Source organism: Vipera berus (genome assembly GCF_964194415.1).
Source record: "Vipera berus genome assembly, chromosome: 13".
Taxonomy (NCBI): domain Eukaryota; kingdom Metazoa; phylum Chordata; class Lepidosauria; order Squamata; family Viperidae; genus Vipera; species Vipera berus.
The window spans coordinates 7,835,661-7,857,967 of record NC_138216.1 but is presented as its reverse complement, the minus strand read 5'-3'; the positions used below and the strand labels follow the sequence as shown (position 1 = coordinate 7,857,967).

Sequence of the window (22,307 nt, the reverse complement as noted above, 5' to 3'; positions counted from 1 at the left end):
ACGGCGAGTTCAAGTCCTGCCTTCGCCCGGAAAGCCAGCGAGGTGATCTTGGGCCAGTCACCAGGAGCTGGTGAGTTCTGGTATTACCACAGTCATGAAAGCCAGCTGAGTAACCTTGGGACCATCAGCAGGAGACAGTGAGTTTTAGTCCCGCCTTAGGTCGGTGACTTTGGGCCAGTCCTTCTCTCTCAGCCCAATCCACCTCACAGGGTTGTTGTCGTGGGGAAAATAGGAGGAGGAAGGTATAGGGGGTCTGTTCACTGCCTTGAGTTATTTGAAAATAATTTAAAAAAAACAACAACAACAAAAGACTAAAAATAACAACTAAAAATAAAAAGGATCCAGGAACAAATAGGCTAAAAAGGAATCCACAGAGACCCTACAGAAAGTGGTATTTTTCACTGTCAAGAGTGTGAAGAAATAAGAAATTGCGCGTAACAAATGCAAGATCGAAGGGGAGTGAGTTCTCATAATGCTTTCTTTAGATCACAATAGCCAGGAAGAGGAACTTGCCAAATTTAAAATCGTGCATCTCATGTTTACCAACAGGGGGAGCTGTGAGCTTTCAAATTAACCACCACAAGAATTTCACTCAGCTGGTGGCACCATCAGCCAGATGTTCAGAGTGGGGTTGGCCACCTATGAAGTCCTTCCCTAGGACCTGAGAGAGGCAGATGTTGACGCTTTGTGGCGTTCGAAGTATCCTGGCCAGGATGTCAGGTGTTCTGAGTCCGGCTGCCTTCCGTAATTGACAGATGGCGAATTGGTCAATGTCGGTGGTGTTCAGGGGGTATTGTTTGGGGATTTACAATGAAGATTATAAACAATAGGCAACGTTCATGCACTGTATAATATAAAACATTGTATAAGTAGGCCTCAAAGGTCCTCGGTGAGGCTGGTAGAAATCAAAAGGATTAACTTTTTTTCTATGTAAGCCTAAGCCGGTAAGCCTTTAGATATTTATACAAATCTAAATTATGTAACAGAAGGGATGCGGTGGCTCAGTGGGTTAGGACGCTGAGCTTGTCGATCAGAAGGTTGGCAGTTTGGCGGGTCGAATCCCGAGTGCCACATAGCAGAGTGAGCGCCTGTTACTCGTCCCAGCTTCTGCCAACCTGCATGTAAAAATGCAAGTAGAAAAATAGGGGGACCATTATGGTGGGAAGGTAACAGCGCTCCGTGCGCCTTTGGCGTCTAATCATACCAGCCACATGACCACGGAGACGTCCTCGGACAAGCGCTGGCTCTTCGGCTTTGAAACGGAGATGAACACCGGCCCCTAGAGTCGGAAACGACTAGCACACGTGTGCGGGGGAACCTTTACCTTTACCTAAATTATGTAACATAAATGCAAAATATTAAAGACCACCCTGTACATTCCTGTTTTTAAAAGCTGCTTTGGTCTTACCGTCGATCACGCTAACAAAGAAGGATAGGCCTTCCTGGGGTCCCATTTTGAGAGGCAGCCCCACTCCAGATTTTCTCCAGTTAAACATATCCAGGGCCTTCTCGTCGCCACTCACTGCAGCTTTGGCGAGCTGGACCAAATCTCTGCAGGTGAAGAACAAGACGTCTGAGACTTGGCACCCTCTAGATTTGCAAGACTACCTGTAACTCCCTGTTACAGGCAGTCCTTGACTTACAGCCGTTCATTTCGCGAGTGTTCAAAGCTACCGCAGCTCTGAAAAAAAGTGGCTTAGGGCTGGCTCCTCGCACTTACGGCTGTCACAGCAGCCCTTGAAAGTCACATGGTCAAAATTCAGCTGCTTGGCAACTGGGCCCGTGTTTAGGATGGTTGCAGTGTCCCAGGGTCACTGTTTTGCAACCTTCCCAGCTGACATTCCCGACAAATAAAGTTAGTGGGGGGAACTGGATTCACTTAATAACCATGGCAAAATTGGTCATATAACTGGAGTGACTACGTGTAAAGAAAAAACACTTCTTAACGGCGAGAGGTTTCTCCTCACCCCAGTCTGGAGCACGCCTAGGTGTTTTTCAATATTAAAGGCTTTTTTTCTGATGGGCAGTTAAGGCATAGCACAAAAGGAAACAGTAGGCCACCACGGGAATTTTAAACGAACGCTGTGCTGCAAGTAACAGCATATTTTTTTTGACAGTTTAGGAAGGCTGACAGAAAGAGGATGAAAAAAATAAAAGGTTTCAACCTGAGGATGAGGCTATAAAAAAAGATCGGGCTATTGGGTATGTCTAGTTTAAGGGACACGGTGGCTCAGTGGGTTAGGACGCTGAGCTTGTCAATCAGAAGGTCGGCCGTTTGGCGGGTCGAATCCCGAGTGCCGCGTAACAGAGTGAGTGCCTGTTACTCGTCCCAGCTTCTGCCAACCTAGCAGTTTGAAAGCACGTAAAAATGCAAGTAGAAAAGTAGAAACCACTACGGTGGGAAGGTAACAGCGTTCCGTGTGCCTTTGGCGTCTAGTCATGCCGGCCACATGACCACGGAGACGTCCTCGGACAAACGCTGGCTCTTCGGCTTTGAAACGGAGATAAGCACCGGCCCCTATAGTTGGAAACGACTAGCACACATGTGCGGGGGAACCTTTACCTAGTTTAACGAAGAGAAGGACTAGGGGTGATATGATAGCAGTGTTCCAATATCTCAGGGGTTGCCACAAAGAAGAGGAAGTCAAGCTATTCTCCAAAGCGCCCAAAGGCAGGACACGAAGCAATGGATGGAAACTAGTCAAGGAGAGAAGCAACCTAGAACTAAGGAGAAACTTCCTGACAGTTAGAACAATTAACCAGTGGAACAACCTGCCTCCAGAAGCTGTGAATGCTCCAACGCTGGAAGTTTTTAAGAAAAGACTGGACAGCCATTTGTCTGAAATGGTATAGGGTTTCCTGCCTGAGCAGGGGATTGGACTAGATGACCTCCAAGGTCCCTTCCAACATCATCATCATCATTATTGAATGGTTTAAAAGAAAATATGAAACAAGAGGGAAGGAAGTGGCCCTTGATTCACCACCCATACTAAACATCGAAGAACTTTCAGATTTTTGCTCCAGTGGATCTTAGTATCAATGGACAGAAATTCAGGCCAAAGTTTCATACTTACTCTCCCGGAGGAGGTGGGCGAAAAATGCAGAAATTGAGATGTTTTCCATACTCATGTTTTAACAAAGGGGGACCTTGGACTCTCCCCCGCTGATCCATCCGCCACAAGACAAGAACCCCCAGCTGCAAAAGAAAGAAAACTCTGTTAAGGTTTTCATATGGACCGCTTGTTCTGCCGTTTGCGTTCTTGGTTTGTCTTAAGTTGAGCTCATAACTTCATTGATAACTTGATATGGAGAAGCAAGTTCTCAATAATTGGCTGTACATAAGAATACTAAGGCTGAGCGCCAAAGAATTGAGGCCTTTAAACTACGGTGCTGGAGAAGACTCCTGCGAGTCCCCTGGACTGCAAGGCGATCAAACCAGTCGGTCCTAGAGGAGATCAACTGACTGCTCTTTAGAAGGCCAGATCCTGAAGTTGAAACTCAAATACTTTGGCCACCTAATGAGAAGAAAGGACTCACTGGAAAAGAGCCTAATGCTGGGAAAGGTTGAGGGCAAAAGAAGAAGGAGACAACAGAGAATGAGGTGGCTGGATGGAGTCACTGAAGCAGTAGGCGTGAGCTTAAAGGGACTCCAGAAGATGGTAGAGGACAGGAAGGCCTGGAGGAACGTTGTCCATGGGGTTGTGATGGGTCGGACACGACTTTGCAACTAACAACAACAAGAATACTAACCAAGATATGTTAAATGCCAATTCTTACGATCTTTTTAGAACAAAACAGCTCATGATTTTCTCGTCTCATTCGCCATGGGAATCCAATGTAAATAAAGGTAGTTCTCGGCTTATGACCACAACTGGAACCAGCATTCCTGTTACTAAGCAAGGCGGATGTTAAGTGATTTGGGCTGATTTCAGTTCTCTTTTTTTGTCATGGTTATGTGAATCACTCCAGTTGTTAAGTGAATCACACAGTTGCTAAATGAACCTGGCTTCTGCCACTGGCTTTGCTTGTACGACGCCAACCCGGAAGGTCACAAACGGCCATCACATGACCCTGGATCACTGCAACCGTCATAAACACAGGTTGGCAAAATAGAATAAAAAGCCCTGGAAAAACGTACCTGACATTTTCTCCCTTTGTAAGTAAATGAAAAATCCTCATCTACAAAGGAAATTTCCATAGCCTGTGTTAACGAATAATAGATAGGCTTATGCATTGATGTGCTATTCAAAAACCTTTTTGATTTTGCTACTTACTTTATCTCCAGAAACAAGACGTGTTCCTTTGGTACTCCAGTTCAGGATTGAAATATCAGCATTATGGTTGGAGGGCACAGCATGATGCTCCTTGTCTTGTTTATTCATTACTACCACATCTCCCATCTCACAACCCACGGCCACAATCAGCTTGGAGGGGTGCCAACTGAGATACGTGACCCGAACGTTTCTTTCCAAGTGTGCATCACCCACATACTCTCCCTGGAGGAGGAAAAAAAGAAAAAGAGAACAGCAGATAGATAGATAGATAGATAGATAGATAGATAGATAGATAGATAGATAGAGGTAGGTAAATAAATAAATAAATAAATAAATAAATAAATAAAGGTAGATGAGAGATAGAGAGATAGATAAAGATAGGAGATAGGTAGGTAGGTAGATAGATGAGAGAGAGAAGAGATAGATAGATAGATGGATAGATAGATGGATGGATGGAGATAGATAGATAGATAGATAGATAGATAGATAGATAGATAGATAGATAGATAGATAGAGATAGATGATAGAGATAGGACGTAGGTAGGTAGGTAGATGAGAGAGAGAGAAGAAATAGATGATAGATAGATATAGATGATAGACACAGATATATAGATATATATATAGACAGAGAAAGACAGAGACAGACAGAGAGACAGAGACAAAGAGAGAACAGCATATTTCATATACATTAAGAGCCTCGGTGGAGCAGTGGGCTAATGCCTCCTTAAGTAACACCAGCTGCCTGCAGGCTCAAGGTTGACTCAGCCTTCCATCCTTCCCAGGTAGGTAAAATGAGGACCCAGATTGTTGGGGGCAATTAAGCTGACTTTGTAATAATGCCGCTTGGGTGTGTGTGTGAAAGCCCTAATAAGCAGGCATATACATAGAATGAAGGCTACTGCTAAGCTTGAAAGCCGCTCTGAGTCTTCGGAGAAGGGTGGGATATAAATGGAATTAAAATAAATAAATAAATAAATAAATATATTCATACATACATACATATATATGCTAAACAGGTGTTTCTCAACCTTATCAACTTTGAGGTGGTCTTCAACTCCCAGAGTTCCTCAGCCACCATCCACTGATCAAATCCTTCAATACATCTGACTCCCAAATGTATGTACAAGGCGCCTAGCACTTCATTTAGCCCAGGACAACCATTAGTTTTCGAACACTTGCCTGTTCTTGAAAAATATCCACACTACCGCCAGAGTCTGCATTAACGGATGCAACAGCCAAAAGTGGCTGAAGACGGTGCCATTTTATGTGGGTGTGGGGTCCACAGGACTCAAGTGCTTCTATTCGATGATCAATGTATACCGCCATGCTCAGATGCCTATGAGACAAAAGTATTCATTGCATAATTGTCTAAAGAGCAAGAGACAAATATGAGACTGAAAGGCAAATTACATGTTTAAACATAAACTGAACAAATTAAAAAAATGGATGTTCTTTGCACATGGAAGGAATTAACCCCACCCATTAGCTCTTAATATATGTTTTTCTTTCCCTATCCTCCCACCAGGAGCCGAAGGGAAAATGCACAGAGGGCAAATTCTCGCTGTCCACCATTTACACGCAGGTTAAGAGTGCTCCAATTTGCTTCAAGTGAAATGTGGGAGAAATGAAGGCTCTAAGCAAGCAAATTAGACAAATGACGATCCACCGTAAGAGTGCTGTTCCTGTTCAGGATCCTCTGGAGTGAGTAGCCATATCAAATCAAATCAATTAAATTAAATGTTGCAGAGGAGGTGGAGAAGCAGACATTTACACTGCCAGCTATATCATTAAAGAAAGCCTCTAAAATCTCCTATCAGTCAGCTCCGCAGTCTAGCCTATAGCCCCGAGATTTCCTGATGGTGTCTTGTCCGAATACTAACTATCATAGATTTGATTTGTCTATGGAGATTCTCAGTCATCCAGGTCACGGTTGTCCCCAAAGTGCTTTTTCAGCTTTCAAGAAGCTCCTGGAGAAGCTGAAGAAGCTTCTTGGCGGAGAAGCGAAATGTCTTCAAAGAAAAACGAGAAAGTCCGGTTGTCTCGTGAAAAAGCATCTTAGAGCTGACTTGCATTTATTCCAAATTAATGGTGAGGGGCAACTAAAAATAACACGCAAGCACAGGTAGCAATTTTATTCACTTATTTTGTTACATTTTTAGGCTTGCACATCTCTCTTGTAAGGAGGAGAATACAAACATAAGAGGAAGCCAAGGTGAGAATAAGTTTAAGTTTAAGTTTATTATATTTGTATACCGCCCTTCTCCCGAAGGACTCAGGATACACCCCCCCACCCACACTGTCACTAGGAAATAAACCAACGCAAAACATGGCACAGGCTCTGGCCCACATCTGGATCTGCATCTTTTACGCCAGGGGTCTTCAAACTCGGCCCTTTTATGACTCATGGACTTCAACTCCCAGCATTCCTCAGCCAGGTACGCTGGCTGAGGAATTCTGGGAGTTGAAGTCCATGAGTCATAAAAAGGGCTGAGTTTGAAGACCCCTGTTTTACGCAGTGGTTTCCCAACCTTGCCAACTTGAAGACGGGTGGACTTCAACTCCCAGAATTCCCCAGCAAGCCTTGCAGGCTGAGGAATTCTGGGAGTTGAAGTCCCCTCCCCTCCACAAAGTTGCCCGCTGCATTTAAAGGGCCCCAGGAGGGTTGATGGGCATGGGGGAGGGGGGGAGAGGGGAAATTAAAACCAAGATGAATTAATTAGCTCTCGCTTGCTGATTTCCACCACCCCACCCGCCAAAACTGAGGATCTCCTTTGTATGGCAGGTAAGCCCAGCTCGACTCCTTCGTGGGCGCGATCGCGACTGCGCGACAATAACACGGCTGCGGGGGAGGTGGTCGCCTTGGCCTCCCCCTGGGATGTTTTTCCCGACGTGGCAGTCCGGGGATCTCCTGGTGGCCTCCCACCCCACGCCTCCACAAAAGCCACGCTTTCCCTTCGGGAGGGGCTCAGGCCCTTGGAGCGCTAACTGGGCCGAAGGGCGTCCTTTTCGGGGGGCCCCCTCTCCCCCCCGCTGAGAAAAGGCCTCCGAAGCAGCGAGGCGAATCCCCCAGCCATCCCCGATCTCCTCGCCTTACCTGCTCCGGGCCCGGCCCCGATCGAGGCCTGCTGGGCCGATTCAAGGAGAGGCTTCGCGTTGCCCCTGGCAACGGCGAGCGCCCCGCCACGGAAACACCCGAAGGGGAAGCGAAGAGAGCCGAAGGGGGGGGGAGGAGGCTGGGCGGAGCTTGCCGAGCGCTTTCGCGCAAGCGGTTGGAAGAGGCGCTTCTTTGGTTTGCAAAAGTGTTTTTTCCCCCTCTCTCTTCCCCCATTTTGGACTTTCTGCCCGAACACACACACACACACACACACAAACACAGTGTTGCTGTAGGTTTTGTTCTCAAAAAGCCAAGAGAGATAATGAGAGATAACCTTACACACACACACACACACACACACACACACTGTTGCTGTAGGTTTTGTTCTCAAAAAGCCAAGAGAGATAGAGATTACACACACACACACACACACACACACTGTTGCTGTAGGTTTTGTTCTCAAAAAGCCAAGAGAGATAGAGATTACACACACACACACACACACACACACACACACAGTGTTGCTGTAGGTTTTATTCTCAAAAAGCCAAGAGAGATAGAGAGAGATTACACACACACACACACACACACACACACACACAGTGTTGCTGTAGGTTTTATTCTCAAAAAGCCAAGAGAGATAATAAGAGAGATAACCTTACACACACACAGTGTTGCTGTAGATTTTGTTCTCAAAAAGCCAAGAGAGATAGAGAGAGATTACACACAAACACACAGACACACAGTGTTGCTGTAGGTTTTGTTCTCAAAAAGCCAAGAGAGATAGAGATTACACACACACACACACACACACAGTGTTGCTGTAGGTTTTGTTCTCAAAAAGCCAAGAGAGATAGAGAGAGATTACACACACACACACAAACACACACACACACAGTGTTGCTGTAGGTTTTGTTCTCAAAAAGCCAAGAGAAATAGAGAGATTACACACACACACACACAGAGTGTTGCTGTAGGTTTTGTTCTCAAAAAGCCAAGATAGAGAGAGATTACACACACACACACACACACACACACACACAGTGTTGCTGTAGGTTTTGTTCTCAAAAAGCCAAGAGAGATAGAGAGAGATTACACACACACACACACACACAGTGTTGCTGTAGGTTTTGTTCTCAAAAAGCCAAGAGAGGTAAGAGAGAGATAACCTTTATTGTCATTTTTGTTTACTGTGGGCACAACGGCACACATCGAAAATGACATTTAGTTGCCCGCTCTCAAAGTGGAACACGTACACGATACACACCTAAAACATGCTATATACACATATGTAGTATGTATAGACCCACAGCCCTACATATGCATAACAAATAAATCAGCCTTGGCTTGTTTGAGAACACATCTTGACAGATGGTTGTCTTTCTGTGCTGAAATGTCCCCTCTCTGCTGGCGGTATTTTATTTACAAGGAAATAAATATTTACAAACATTTGTAATTATCACAAATATTTACAAATAAATAAATTTCCCGCTGATTTATAGTTCCTCTTTCGAGGATAGCGGAAAGCCTGTGGTCTCGTTGACGTCATTAGTTTTTTATAATTAACAGTAGCTTTATTCATGGAATAAAGTTTGCTTTAATTGAGAACGGATACGCATCGCGGGGAAAAAAAAGACCGCAACCTTTAAAAAAAAAATCGCTCCCCCTCTTCCGGCATTGGTCCCCTGCCTTGCCCGTCTAATAGAAACTAGCCAATGAATGCTCCCCAAAGTGATCTGTCCCCTCCCCTTTCTGAATCCCCGCCTCGGAGCTCCTGCCTCCACCACTTCCGGCCCCTCTCTGCTGCCCTTCCAATCTTCTCTCTCCCCCCTCCCTCCTTTTTCCTCATCCCGCCGCCTCTCCTCGCGCGCTGGGGCGGTACCGAGTCGTCTGTCGCGCGCGGCGCTCCGATTGGCCACTCTTCGCCTCCGCGGCCTCGGACTCCGCCTCCCCTCCTTCCGACGCTGACCAATGAAAACATTTGTTTGGGAGTGGGGGAAAAAAAATCCTCTTTCTCCGCCTGTCTCTTTCTTTCTTTCTTTCTCTTTCTCCCCGCCCCTTTGGAGGCGTGGCCTGCCGAGCTGTCCGCTGGGCCTGCCGGGCTCGCGCGCCGGCGGCGGCAACGAGGAAGCGGAAGCAAGCGGCGAGCTCGCCAGCCGGGCGGCGGCCGTCGTTGCAAAGCGCTCCTTTGCCGAGGAGTTGCGGAGCGGAGAAGCTGCCTGCGCGCTGCCGGGATCGCTTGCCCTGCCGCCGACGCCGCCGCAGCTCCCGGAGGCTTCCCATGCATCAGGTAGGAGCAGGCTCGGTGGCTCGGATACCCGGTAGGGGTGTCTCCCCGCCGGCCCAACCCGGTCTGTAAAGCCACGCTGGGCTGCGGCCCCGCCTAAGGCGTGCAATGCATGCATCGGCCCCGGGGGGGGGATTGACTTGCGCGCGCTCTCTCGCTTTGCAAAGCTTGGATATCCCGCCGGCGGGGCGCCGTTTTATGGGGAAACCCCCCCCTCTCCACCTCCCGAGGCTGGGCTTCCTAGGAGAGGGACGGTAGAGGCGAGGCAGCTTGCGCGGCGGTCGGCTTTGCAGCGAGGAAGCGGAGGAGGGGCGTTGGGGTTAGGGAAGCAAAAAAAAAAAGTGGGGGGGATGGTGTCATCGGAGGGGGGAGTAAATATTGGCCGACGTGGTAGTAAGGTCGCTGAGCAGAGGTGTCGGTGCCATGGGGGGAAAAAATGAGTGGGGTGGGATGTGACAGTCGTGCGAAAATGGGAAGGGGAGGGGGATGATCGGATAAAATTCAATTGTTTTTGTTATGCAGTTGGGCATGTTGAAACGGGCCAGTAGCCCCCCCCCCAGTCTGCTGACAATACCACTTTCCCATCGGAGGTGTCCTCCTCCCTTTGCTTGGTCAAATTAAACAGAACGTGCTAATTATTTCAGATTATCTTTGATATCTGACCCTTTTATGAGCCTCTGCTTCTGGGTAACTAACTGGGCAGCCGGTCCTGCATAATCGTTGATTATTATCCTGCTGTGGATGGTTTTCCTGCGGCCATTTTTGAAACTATTCAAGGCTATTCCCCCCCCCCCACACTCCAAACGAATAAAATGTACACCAAGAATGTACATTTAAGTGCACAAAACTGTACACTTAAAAGCTTTGCCTTCTAATGTTTTTTTTGGCGTTAAGTTCCAGTGAAGTTAAGGAGCTTCCCATCTTGGTATCCAGTTTTGAAAATGGGCATAGAATAGGATGCTCTGTATTCAGGTGCTCTTAAGTGAAGCTTATGAGAGGAATGTAGGTGCACTGTTTTCTTGAAAGATTATAGTCTTTGGAGGTGCTGGATCTTTTATCTAAAAGCAACTTTCTATGACTTGTTATGTTGGTGACCAGCCCTTCGTTGATGGATATTGAGTTGTAATTTCTAATCTTAAAATGTGTGTTTGGGGGTAAATAAGGACCACTTAATTCTCAATATACCCTTGAAGAACGCTGAATTTTTCAGAGTATATTTCCAAACGTCTTGATATCTCTGTGGACTGTGATAGATGTTAAAAGATACTTTGCTTTGCATCTTTTCCAGGGTTATCCTCTGCATGCATTTTTTTTAAAAAGAGGAGGGGTGGTTTATGTAGTTAATACCACTTTGCAGGCTTCCAGCCTAGAAGGTTTGTGTGTGTGTGTGTGTGTGTGTGTTTGAAAAGCAATAACCCAGGGATGCAATTGTTTAAAAAAAAATGTCACTACCAAGTCTGGATTACCCCTTCGATGGAAACCTGGCCAGCGAGTAGCCCCCGCTTTATAAAGATGGCACAAGGAAGCCTGGAATCTAAACGTTGGGCAGCCATTTGGGGAAGGGGGAGGGAGGGAAAGTGTTATATCCACCTCCCCTGCAAAAAAATTTTTTTTTAAAAAAAAATCTGAACTCCTTTACCCCACTCTGTTCTCCAGCCCCCCTTTTAAGACCCCTCCCAAGCCCCCCACCCCCCAAATCAATAAAGCTTCTCTCCAGCTGTCCAATGCAAGAACAAGTTAAGTTCGCTTAAAGGGGTGGGAGGCAGACGCAGTGATCGGGCGGGGACCGGCCCTCCTAGCCGGGTGTGCCTTCTGCACCCCCCCCCCGGACCCACCCCCAAACCTCCCCCCCTCCACCCCTCCCTCCACGCTTTTGTCCGCGCCTTCGCCTCCCTCCCTCCCTCCCTTTGCAAAAAGGCGCGTGCCGTTTTTCTCCCCCCCCCCCCAGCAAGTGCGCGTCCGGAAAGGGGCGTTGGGGGGGGGGATAGCGGTGGTGCAAAAAAAAAAAAGAGTTGGAAATCTTTGCACTCCCCCAGTCCGGGAGAGAGAGAGAGAGAGAGGGGAGGGAGACACACACACACGCATGCACACAGACACACAAACACACACTCGCCAACACACCCAGAGGCACAGGCAGGCGCACACCCTCGCTCGCAAGGAGAGGAGGAGAAACTGCCGCCGCCGCCGTTGCTGCTGCTGCTGCTGGGTTGCTGCAGCGAGGAACATGAACGCTCCCCCTTCGGGAGCTCGCCTCGCCTCGGCTCCATGGTGAGGAGAAGGAAGAGCCCCCCCGGCCCGGCAGACCCGCACCATGGGTAGGACGGGGCGGCGGGGGTCGCTCGGGGGGGGTGGGCCCCCCACCCGCGCGCTCCGGCCCGGCCGCCTCTCCTTTCTCCTCTTCCTTTGCCTTGCCTTGCCCAGCCACTTTCCCCCGACTTGGGCCGCTTCCCGGGCTCGGGGAAGGGGCTCCTCCGAGGAGCCGGGGGGCCCGTGCGGGCTGGGGGTCCCTTGGAGCCCGGCGGAGGGTCCCTCTCCTGCCCGCGCCCGCCCCCCCGAGGGCCGCGCGCTGGGCTCGGGACGAGAAGGGGGGAATGGAGTGGCAAACAACGGCGGCCATGTTGAGCGGAATGTCTGCGGCGAAACTTCTCCCCGCGGGGGGGGGGGAAAGGCGGGCGGGGGGCGGGCTGGGCTTGGGGGGAGCCCGGCCGTGGGGGGGTCACCCGCCCAGGCCGGGAGGGGGGAAGCCCCGACTAGCCGGCCCGGGGCTTGTTTTGGGCCACCAGCCTCATCCTCCTCTTCCTCTTCTTCCTCCTCCTCCTCCTCTTCTTCCTCCTCCTCTTCCTCCTCTTCTTTTTCCTCCTGCCAGGATGACAGTCAAGCTGGGCGAGCACAGCAGCGGCGCCGAGGAAAGCCTGAGGAAGCTGGGCAAGCGAGGAGCAGCAGCCGGCGAGGAAGAGGGGTGCCCCAAAGAAGGAGGAGGAGGAGGATGCGGCGGAGAGGCGGCGAAGAAAGGCCAGGAGGAGGGGACCCCTCGGGGAGAGACGACGAACGGGGGTCCCCCCTCCGCGGGAGCCCCACCGGCGTCACCCCCGGCTGCCGCCGCCTCCTCCTCCTCCTCCTCGGGCCCACCGGCCGCGCCTGGCCACGACCAGCATCACTTCCTCAGGTCCAGCGTCCGGCCGCAGAGCAAGAGGCTGAGGAAGGACCCCCAGGCCTCCGGTGGGGCGGCGGCCGGCAGCGGAACGGGCAGCGGCGGCGGTGGGGGCAGCGCTGCCCCCACGGGGAAAGGCAAAGGTGGGTCACACAGGCAGAGCACCCTCCTTCGCGCCAGGCGTGGGTCACGCACGCAGACCATCACCCCTCGCCGTGGATGGTTGATCCAGAAGGAATCGGGGTGATCCCACGCTTGGGAGTGGAGCCCCGAGTGTCTATTATGGGGGCGCAAGCGATTCGAAACATCCCTCTTCAGGCTGGGCTCATTTTCACACACCCCGAATTGATCCTGGGGGGGGGTGGGGGCGTCAGATCCACCCAGAAGCCTTGGATTCAAAATGGGAAACCAATTAGATTGCTTCATTGCGCTATTCCTGCCGCTTGGATTTTTTTAGTGATTTTTTTTAAAAAAAATCTTGTCTGGTTACTCAAGGTTTAGGGTTGCCCCCACTCTCTGGTCTGCATGGGTCAAGAATTTAATTTATTGATTACTGTGATAATCAGTCTTGATAATCTTAGAAGCAGCCTCCTTTAAAAGCCTCAATCTGATCTTTTTTTGGTTGCTGCATGATGGTTGAGTTTTAGCATCTGGCATTCCTGGGCATGGCCTGGTTCTTAGTCAACAATTTTGATGTTTTCTTCTTGTCCATTTTCAGAATATTGTTTTTGATGCTTTTTGAGTTGTGGAAAAAAAGGCCATTTGAATGGATCTGATGTCTCCAGACTAGGAATCTCTTGATCCGTTCCGCATTGTCTTTAAACTGATAGATTGTATAAATTTCTGAACTAGAACCAACTGAGCTAGCGTTTTTTGGTAATCACCGATGTTAGCATTTGATTAGAGTGCAATTGTAACACATTTCTGTGGATTTAATTATTCCAGCTTTTGTTTTATTAACCAGTTACATTTATGGAAATGGAGATCCTTAAGACTTTCTTAAAAATATTTTTCCTGATGAACTAGTATATTGGATGGGAGAAATAAATAACTGTATAGATGTTATTAGAGATGGTTTCTTTAAGACAACCTTTCCCAGCTTTGAACTTTTTTTTATAAATCAGGATTACAGAATCTTTAACATTTCTTGGCAAGACGGCAGAAAATGTTGCCGCCACATTAGATTTGACATCAATCTTTTTTGAAGAACAGGTAGTGGGGTGCTTTCAACATAATGCTGTGACTTGTGGAGTTTTGACCTCAAAACTCGATTGGGTGAATCCATCCAGTTGTCAGTTGTTCAGTGAAGGACAAATATATTTTAATATGATACATTAAACCTATCAAAGCCCTGTGTAACTTAAGCGTTGTTTCAGCAAAGAAATACTTTGTTGGTTGACTTTTTTCCCCCCCTTGCATTACTATAAACATTTGTGCCCACACTCACTTATTCTCTGAAATCTTCTATCGTACTACCTCTTGGTGTAAACGTGTATTTAGTGAAAGTGAAATAGACATCACAAAATAGGCTTTGCATTAGCAGTTTATAGGAAGTGTTACTTCCTTATTCCAATCTGTCTTTGGAATGCAACATTTCACTTAGATGTACATTTTGACAACCTGAGATTGACATATAGTTATTAATTTCAAAAGCATTTGTCATATTCAGTATCCTAGATTGATCTAGTTCTTACAGTTAAAGAAAGATGTTTCTGACTACATGGACGTGGACTTCAATTCCCAGAATTCGTCAGCCAGCATGCCCTTTACAGAGAATTGTGGGAATGGAATCCTAAGTGGAAAAGACAGGTATAGACTAATGCAGATATTTTTTCCAGAGTGCTGGATGGAAAATTTTCATTTGCTACATAATCCTTATAACCGGAGCCTAAATTTTGAGTTTTCTGCAAGCAGAGTCTGTACTGCACAATTAAATTCAATAAATTTCTGCAAAACTCATGGAATGAATGGAAATATAACCATACTGTGGAGTCCTCGGTATTCTCTGAACTTGGTTATTTTCTTGCAGACATTTCATTACCTAACTAGGTAATAACATCAGTGCTAAGACCATCTTCTACCATATCACGGCTGGGTGTTAACACAGCCTTTCTTTCAGCTGGCCTAAGAGCATGGCTAGGAATGTATGAAGTTGGAGCTTGTTTCTCATCCTTCAGATAAATGTAGTGAAAGGGGAAAAAAAGTCTATAACTTGTAGACGGGGATATTGGATCAGAAATCTTTCAAGTGAAGCTAATGATAGTAAGTTTACCCTGGACCTTGGTGGGTCATTTTGGTAAGATAATGGAACAGATCATTTCCAACATCCTACTTCTCTCTAAAATTTCAGTGGTAATCTTTTCTTGCATGCTGGCTAACTGGAATAATCCTGGTTTAAGCGCTTATGTTCCCTCTGCTTACTTTTGAGGGGTAAAAGAGGGGAATTACTGTACTTCCCAAAATACGTTGGAGATCCTACTCCTACCCTACCTGCTATTCCTCCTTGACATTCATGAGAAGGGATGGAAGTGCTACTTGGCAATTCAGCATGATTCATGCTGAATAAGTTTGCAGGATAGGTTGCTGAAATGTTAAATGTCTTGTTCCAATATTTCTAGTGGTACTTGAGCCAAGGTCTAACGTAGACCAGAGTTCCTAGATATATATTTTTATTTTTCTGGTATATCTTTTTAAGGACATTCCTGTATCTGCAAAGACTGTTTCAAGGCTTTACAGCAGAAGGGTGTGTGTGTCAAACTGCTGGCCCAGGGGCCGGAGGCATCATGCCGAAACCACGCCCACCCCATTGCCGGCAATGGGGGGGAAAAGTTGCAATACGTCACAGCATGTTACGTGATGTTGCGGGTTTGACACCCCTGCTTTACAGTAATAGTTTTCAGTTGTTTAAATTGCTTGGTGATGGTAAGGTAAAGGTAAAGGTTTCCCTGCACATGCGTGCTAGTCGTTTCCAACTCTAGGGACCGGTGTTCATCTCCGTTTCAAAGCCGAAGAGCCAGTGCTTGTCCGAGGACGTCTCTGTGGTCATGTGGCCGGCATGACTAGACGCCAAAGGCGCACGGAACGCTGTTACCTTCCCACCGTAGTGGTCCCTATTTTTCTACTTGCATTTTTACGTGCTTTCGAACTGCTAGGTTGGCAGAAGCTGGGACGAGTAACAGGCGCTCACTCTGTTACGCGGCACTCGGGATTCGACCCGCCAAACTGCCGACCTTCTGATTGACAAGCTCAGCGTCCTAACTCACTGAGCCACCGCGTCCCCTATTGGTGATGGTAGAGTTAACTAAAAGACTTGTTATTCCTTTTTATAGACATATGAACTCCCAATTTACTAAGGTTTTATATATGGCATGATTATCCTCATTATTACCTTGGTATTGCTCCATTTCTAGCTGATTGTGCTAGCACAGCATTCATACTTATAGTTAACTGAACCATGACTTGCTTAACCCAGGATCTGGAATTTTCGCACCCTATCCAGGTAGAACTCAACCACATTGGCTAGATCCATGTATCATTGTTTTATATAGGACAGGAAGCCTGAGGCAGGATATCTACATATTTGTAAGGCACTTTGGGAAAAAGATGGGCTAATTTGACGCTCATTGTGTTTGGGCCACAGAAATGGTCTGTCTGTCTTAATGGACAGGTAGTTGATTCTGGTTTGAGCATTGTCCAATTTTAGATATGTTTATTCAGAAATTAATTCTTGTTTGGGTTCACCCATCATACTAAGCCACATTGTGGTTTGCTTTACTTGGGTTTAGTTTGTTGTGTGAACATGTCTGGTTTAGGTTTATTCCATAAACTCTTGTTTGTTCAACATGTGTGAACTCGTGTCATTAAATGGAATAACCCAATATTTGTGCAAGTATATAGTACAGTTTATAGGAAGGTACATTTTATGGTATATACCAGACATGTCAAACTTGAGACGTTATCGGGACTGTTTTGCCATTGCCGGCAATGGGGTGGGCGCAGCTTCCGGATGACGCCTCTGGCCCGTGGGCCAGCAGTTTGACACCCCTGGTATATACAGTTTGATACACCTCATGCTACACATCAATTATTTTTATTAGGGCAGGGGTCCCCAACCCCTGGTCCGTAGACCGGGCTGCGGCATGCCACCAACCAGTCCGTACAAAGAAGCAAAGCCCCATCCATGAGATGCAGGCAGCACACCCCCTGCAGTCCATGGAAAAACCTTTCTCCACGGAACCGGTCCCTGGTGCCCAAAAGGCTGGGAACCTCTGTATTAGAGTATAAAGTTTCTTAAGTAAAAAATAGATCTAGGTCAGGGGTAGGCAACCTTGGCTCTTTTATGACTCATGGACTTCAACTCCCAGAATTCCTGAGCCAGCATGGCTCAGCTTGGAAACCTCTCTCTTTCCCCTCAGCATGGCTGGCTCAGGAATTCTGGGAGTTGAAGTCCACGAGTCATAAAAGAGCCGAGGTTGCCTACCCCTGGCCTAGGCAGTCAGATGCTTCAAATGTCCGTGTTTTGCTGATATCTTCAACTATTTCAGTCCTGTAGTTAGTTGACATTTTTACCGGACAGTCCTGTAGTTAGTTGACATTTTACAAGCACTGTTGCTGACAGACCTTTAAAAGAAAGTGCACCGAGGGTTTGTACTTTAATTGAAAAGTAATACGAATTTGGCACACGTTGAGGTGTGGTAGAAAAAAAGAAAACAGCCTTTGTCAAGCTTTTTCCTTCTTCCAGATGTTGGCCTTTTGTTAGCTGTCAACACTCATGGTCTTGAACAGGGGTTTCTTCCCCCCCTCCCCTCCAACTGAAGCTGTGTTAGTCCATTGCAGTAAAAAACACCAGAATATCTTGTGGTACTTTTAAAGAGAAACAGATTGATAGGCCATAAGCTCTGGGGGGATGTAGACTTTAGTGCTTTAAGTGTGTGAATATCATGCATGTTGTAGAAAGGCTTTGGTGTGGAATCCTTGCTTGTTTTGGTGGGATTGGAATCCATCTTGTGTTTAGCTATTAGAGGAAGTTTTTGTTCTTTAGGGAATCCTCCTTTTAAAAACCATGGAAATGTCTTCTGGGGATGTTCAAGAGAGTACCAGGAGAGAAATTAACAACATGCTTGTTGAAACTAGTATTTAATTTTAAATTGTTGCTGGTTATTCCTATCCGGACGCTTTCAGCTTTTCCTCCAACTCTGCTGACCAATGTCTAAACATTGGGCTAGGAAAACCTTACAAATACTTTTTCAGTCAGAGCAAAGAAATGCCTTATTATAGGATTGATTCAGTATGTCTAAGAGAGAAAAATCTGTGTAATATTTGATACATACCATACCTAGGAGAAACTCCTCTGACATAAAACTTTATCATTTAAGTCCTTAAAAATATTAACCTCATTAATTGCTTCAAATGAGTGCACTGTGTGTATTTTGAATGCAAACTATTAGGCAGCTGTTTTAAGTGTGAAACCAGCCAATCGTGAACAGTCTTCCTAATTTTGAATATTGGGGGAATTCATGATTACTGTAGTTGGTTGGATGGTGTGGTTATGAATGATCCTTTTCTTTAGCTGCAAGAGATTCTAATCCTTTAGGCATAAACTACTTCTCTCTTTTTTGTGCCTAGAATTTTTTGCATCGGTTGGCCATCGTTAATTCTCACGTTCATACTAGTTTATAGGCCTGCCAAGATGGCTATTGCAAATAAATACCCTTGACTTGATATTTCCATTATTCACTTGAGTTATGCCTTCATGAGCACGGCTGAGATTGTACCGCATTTGTTTATAACCCATTTGTCAGATCTCTGTAACTATATACCATACATTAGGCACAGTTTATAATTGCTCAGAAAGCGCTAAATGAACACATACTCAAGCACATGCATCCATTTCTTACTTGTGTTCTCTGAAGCAGGGGTCCCCAACCCCCGGTCTGTGGATCAGTACCGGTCTGCAGCATGCCAGCAACCGGTCCGCTCAAACAAGCAAAGCCCCATCCGCGGGATGCAGGCAGTACACAAAACCACGCACTCTCCGGTCCGTGGAAAAACCTCTCTCCATGGAACCAGTCCCTGGTTCCCAAAAGTTTGGGGACCTCTGCTCTGTAGTATATCCAACTCGGTACTCTGCTCCGACCAAGTTGATGTGTGTTGTTTGAACCATACAAATGTCTTAGCAGAAGCTTAGGGCTAGACTAGGCATAAAAAAACACAAGTACGTGTTTAAAGGCACCAGTTGCTGTGTTGCAGCAGCCATTCGTCCGCTTTGACTGTGATTGGATCTTGCTCTCAAAAGTAGGGCACGGGTTTTGCGCACAGATCTTAATTTTCACCACGTAAAAACCTTATACGGGGCGAGCTTCCTAACCTGCAGCCTCTCTAGAAAGGTTTAAGATGTTCTTGTTAAACTTCCTATTCTTGTTGATTCGCATCTTCTCAGCACTGAGCTGAAACACTCCAGTTTCAGCTTGATAAGTTGGATGGGGTTGTTCTTCCATTCAGGATTCCATCCCAAGCTGATCTCAAACAGATCCGATACTGTGCCGTGCAGGCTGATTTCTCCATGCTTGTAATTGAGGGGAAATACGTCCCTTCTTGCTGCTCCATCAAACCAAATTCCAGCCTTCTTTGTGAATGGGACTCTAAAGTCCAAACTGTCATATCTAGCCTTCCAACTCTGGTTTTTGCTTCCCATTTTTGGAATGAGAGTCCCAAACTTCATGCTTCTTCTACCAAATGCTCTTCCTATATGAAGGTCATAAACTAAAAGTGGGTTGGCTTTTACAGCTAGTCCAGGGGTAGTAGGCAACCTTGGCTCTTTGATGACTCGTGGACTTCAACTCCCAGAATTCCTGAGCCAGCCATGCTGAGGGGAAAGGGAGAGGTTTCCAAGCTGAGCCATGCTGACTCAGGAATTCCGGGAGTTGAAGTCCACGAGTCATCAAAGAGCCAAGGTTGCCTAACCTTGATAGTACAATGGTTTGCTTAGTGGCCATTTGAACTCACAACAGCTCTAAAGAAAAGTGAGTTACGGCCGTTTTTCACACTTAACAACCATTGCTGCATCCCCGTGGTCACATGACCAGAATCCAGATGCTTGGCAACTGGCTCATTTTGGAAGATGATTCAGGATCATGTGATTCTTCCCCCTTTGCAACCTTGGAACAAGCAAAGTCAGTGGGGAAGCCAGATCCACTTTCTAACTTAAGAACTGCAGTGATTCACTTAACAAATGTGACAAGAAAGGTGATAAAATGGGGCAAAACTCAATAACTTTTTTTTTGCTTAGCAACATAAAGTTTGGACTCAGTTGTGCTCATAAGTCGAGGACTAGCTGCAGTGATTAATTTATATGTAAAAATGTAAAATAGCCTCGATATCTCTTTAGCAGAACATGTCTACTTTGCCAGAATCCATTTCAGTTAACTTTATTTCCTAGTGACTATATTAGCTTGGGACGCAGTGGCTCAGTGGGTTAGGACGCTGAGCTTGTCGATCAGAAGGTCGGCAGTTTGGCGGGTCGAATCCCGAGTGCCGCGTAACAGAGTGAGCGCCTGTTACTCATCCCAGCTTCTGCCAACCTAGCAGTTCGAAAGCACGTAAAAAATGCAAGTAGAAAAATAGGGACCACTACGGTGGGAAGGTAACAGCATTCCGTGCGCCTTTGGCGTCTAGTCATGCCGGCCACATGACCACGGAGACGTCCTCGGACAAGCGCTGGCTCTTCGGCTTTGAAACGGAGATGAGCACCGGCCCCTAGAGTCGGAAACGACTAGCGCGCATGTGCGGGGGAACCTTTACCTTTATATTAGCTTGTCTCTCACCTGTTTAATTCATTTTAATGTCTATGGAGGTTCTCAGTCATCCAGGTCATGGTTGTCCCAAAGGTGCTTTTTCAGGAGGTAACTGGATTTTCCTGTTTTTCTTTGAAGACCTTTCGCTTCTCATCCAAAAAGCTGCTTCAGCTCTGGTTGGATGGTGGGGAATGGAAGATTTTATATTCCTTGCCAGACGGTGGGGAATGGAAGGATGGGGAAACAGCTGTCTGGAAGGAGTATAAATCCTTCCATTCCCCACCATCCAGTCAGAGCTGAAGAAGCTTCTTGGATGAGAAGGAAACATCTTCAAAGAAAAACAAGGAAGCCCAGTTGCCTCCTGAAAAAGCATCTTTTGGATATTCAGTTTAACGGTGATAGAACTCATTTAAATTAGCTTAAAAGAACCTTTTAGAATACTTGAGGATGCTCAACATACTACGTGGACTTTTTAAAAAATTAACATGTATATGCCTGTCAGTGAAAGACAACTACAAGACTGCTAAAAAAAAACCTGGTTAATTTGCAGCAAACAAGTTCCAACACCCCATTCTTGTAGACTTGTTCAACAAGAGTTGCATTGATATGTCTGGCAAAGGTTGGCTTATAAGGCCATTTCCGTAAGTGCAGCAGATGAGTCTCGATCGTCTATGTAATTAATTACAGGCCACTGATACTCTTTAATTGCCGTGGCTTAACCTTACAACCTCCTCAGTGGCCCCGATCTTTTCTCGTTCCTTCCGGAGTCAGTTGACTCGAGTGTTTGAACGCCCTACATTGTTCCTTTCTCCACCCTCTGCCGTGCAAAATAGTTCGTGTGATGGCACACCCTATGGAAACAATGACGGTAGCCATTTCATCTTGGGTGGGCGTGGCCTCAGGAAAGACTGCTGATTATGCTCTCCAAGCAACATGGGTGACGTTTCATCCTGGTTTAATAGCCGTATCCATTGTTTCATCTGGCATAGTCGTAATGAAACCTCCAATGTTGCACAGGTTTCAAAATAGGAAAGGTCTTCCTACCTTCACGCATCCCTTGGGATTTACATGCCGTTACAGGTAGTCCTTGACTTACGACTTGCCTTCAAGTTGGCCAAAACGCATCTAAAATTAAGAACGACTCCAGCATCCAATATCTGTGCTACAGTTTGGGGTTTTCTCGGGTTAACGCTTCTCTTTCCCCCTCCTAAAGGTGCCGATAATGGTGGGACGTCGTCTAGCAACTCCTCAGGAATCCAATCCAGCCTCCCAGCCGGCAATTCGAAATCAAGTTCAAGGAACCTTGGCTCCTCAACTGGAGAAAAGGAGGAAGGCAAGAAAGTGAGGCGTCAGTGGGAATCCTGGAGCACGGAGGACAAGAATACCTTCTTTGAGGGCCTCTATGAGGTGGGTGCTTTAAAAAGCCGGGAACCGCCACTTCCCGTTCCAAAGATACATGAGCAGCCTTTGAAGGCGAACTTTAAAACGCATCAGATATTTTGTTGTCGTGAGAAGTGGGCAGATTGTACAGGTAGTCCTTAACAACTTAACGACCGCCGTCAAGACCGGAATTTCTCTTTCCGTGCAAGGCGGTTATTAAATGAAGTCGTGCTGAATTTTGCATCCTTTCCCCCTTCCCCCCCCCCCCGGGTTGTTAAGCAAATCACTGCAGTTAAGTGAATCACGCAGCTGCTAAGCAAATACGGTT

General features: G+C 46.7%; 2 protein-coding genes across 2 annotated transcripts in view; one reads left to right on the top strand and one right to left on the bottom strand.

Moving 5' to 3' along the window:
- Positions 1-7,450, bottom strand: part of IFT140 (intraflagellar transport 140) — a 73,478-nt gene extending 66,028 nt beyond the window's left edge. Inside the window, exons 1-5 of the mRNA XM_081338227.1 lie at positions 7,369-7,450; positions 5,450-5,610; positions 4,275-4,492; positions 3,075-3,196; positions 1,409-1,551 (exon numbers count right to left, since the gene is read on the bottom strand). Coding sequence (XP_081194353.1) covers positions 1,409-1,551; positions 3,075-3,196; positions 4,275-4,492; positions 5,450-5,600 — 634 coding nt within the window. The 5' untranslated portion in view covers positions 5,601-5,610; positions 7,369-7,450. The remainder of the gene's footprint in view (positions 1-1,408; positions 1,552-3,074; positions 3,197-4,274; positions 4,493-5,449; positions 5,611-7,368) is intronic.
- A 4,332-nt stretch (positions 7,451-11,782) lies between these two features.
- Positions 11,783-22,307, top strand: part of CRAMP1 (cramped chromatin regulator homolog 1) — a 40,394-nt gene continuing 29,869 nt past the window's right edge. Inside the window, exons 1-3 of the mRNA XM_081338207.1 lie at positions 11,783-11,970; positions 12,522-12,949; positions 21,813-22,006. Coding sequence (XP_081194333.1) covers positions 11,921-11,970; positions 12,522-12,949; positions 21,813-22,006 — 672 coding nt within the window. The 5' untranslated portion in view covers positions 11,783-11,920. The remainder of the gene's footprint in view (positions 11,971-12,521; positions 12,950-21,812; positions 22,007-22,307) is intronic.